At 64.9% G+C, this 658-nt stretch overlaps 1 protein-coding gene across 1 annotated transcript in view; it reads right to left on the bottom strand.

Annotated features, from left to right (window-relative positions):
* LOC104385550 (WAP four-disulfide core domain protein 2-like) overlaps positions 1 to 365 on the bottom strand; it is a 5,102-nt gene extending 4,737 nt beyond the window's left edge. The window contains exon 1 of the mRNA XM_009994018.1: positions 362 to 365. Coding sequence (XP_009992320.1) covers positions 362 to 365 — 4 coding nt within the window. The remainder of the gene's footprint in view (positions 1 to 361) is intronic.
* Between the last annotated feature and the right edge of the window lie 293 nt (positions 366 to 658).

The following is a 658-nucleotide window of genomic DNA, read 5'->3' as shown; positions in this document are numbered from 1 at the left end:
CCCCTTGTCCTCCCAGAGGCGCTGGGCCCTGGCAGCCGGAGCTCAGGGTCCCGTGTTGTGTGCAGGGGCTGGCACACAGGGAGTTACCCGAGCCCTTTGGGGACCAGCCATGGCTCCCACCAAGCCTCTCTGCCTGCCTGCACTGCCTGCATGGTGTGGACCTTGGCAGCAGATGCAGAACCAGAGCCTCACAGGTTGCTGGTGGTACCTGGGGGTGTCCCAGCACCAGACAAGCACTGGGCTCTATGCCAGCGTGATTGGTCTTACCTGCTTGTCCCTTGCCAGACCCCCAGCCCCAGCCAGCCCCACAGCCACCCAGAGGCAGTGGGACATGGCCACCCCATCCTCCCTGAGCACTCACCCATGGCCCCAGGAGCCGTGGTGGCCACATGCAGCTGGGCACACAGGGCCAGGATGGCCACGAGCAAGATGCCAGCAGTCTTCATGGTGCTTGCTGCAGATGCCAACTGGCCAGCGCGGGTCGGCGGGGTTTATATCTGCGCGGGGCCGGGGAGGGGCCGCTGCGCGCTGAACCTTCGGGGGCCGAAACTCTTGTTGCGTTTCACAGTTGTGCCCGAGGCAGCGACAGCCCCACGACGTGTTATTGCCTGAGAAATCATTTACCACAGCCCCATCCCAGCCCCACCAGCCAGGCAGC

Source organism: Chaetura pelagica, unplaced genomic scaffold (genome assembly GCF_000747805.2).
Source record: "Chaetura pelagica isolate M959 unplaced genomic scaffold, ChaPel_1.0 scaffold493, whole genome shotgun sequence".
In the NCBI taxonomy this organism is placed as follows: domain Eukaryota; kingdom Metazoa; phylum Chordata; class Aves; order Apodiformes; family Apodidae; genus Chaetura; species Chaetura pelagica.
The sequence above is the reverse complement of the archived record's forward strand: the minus strand, read 5'-3'. Positions and strand labels throughout refer to the sequence as shown.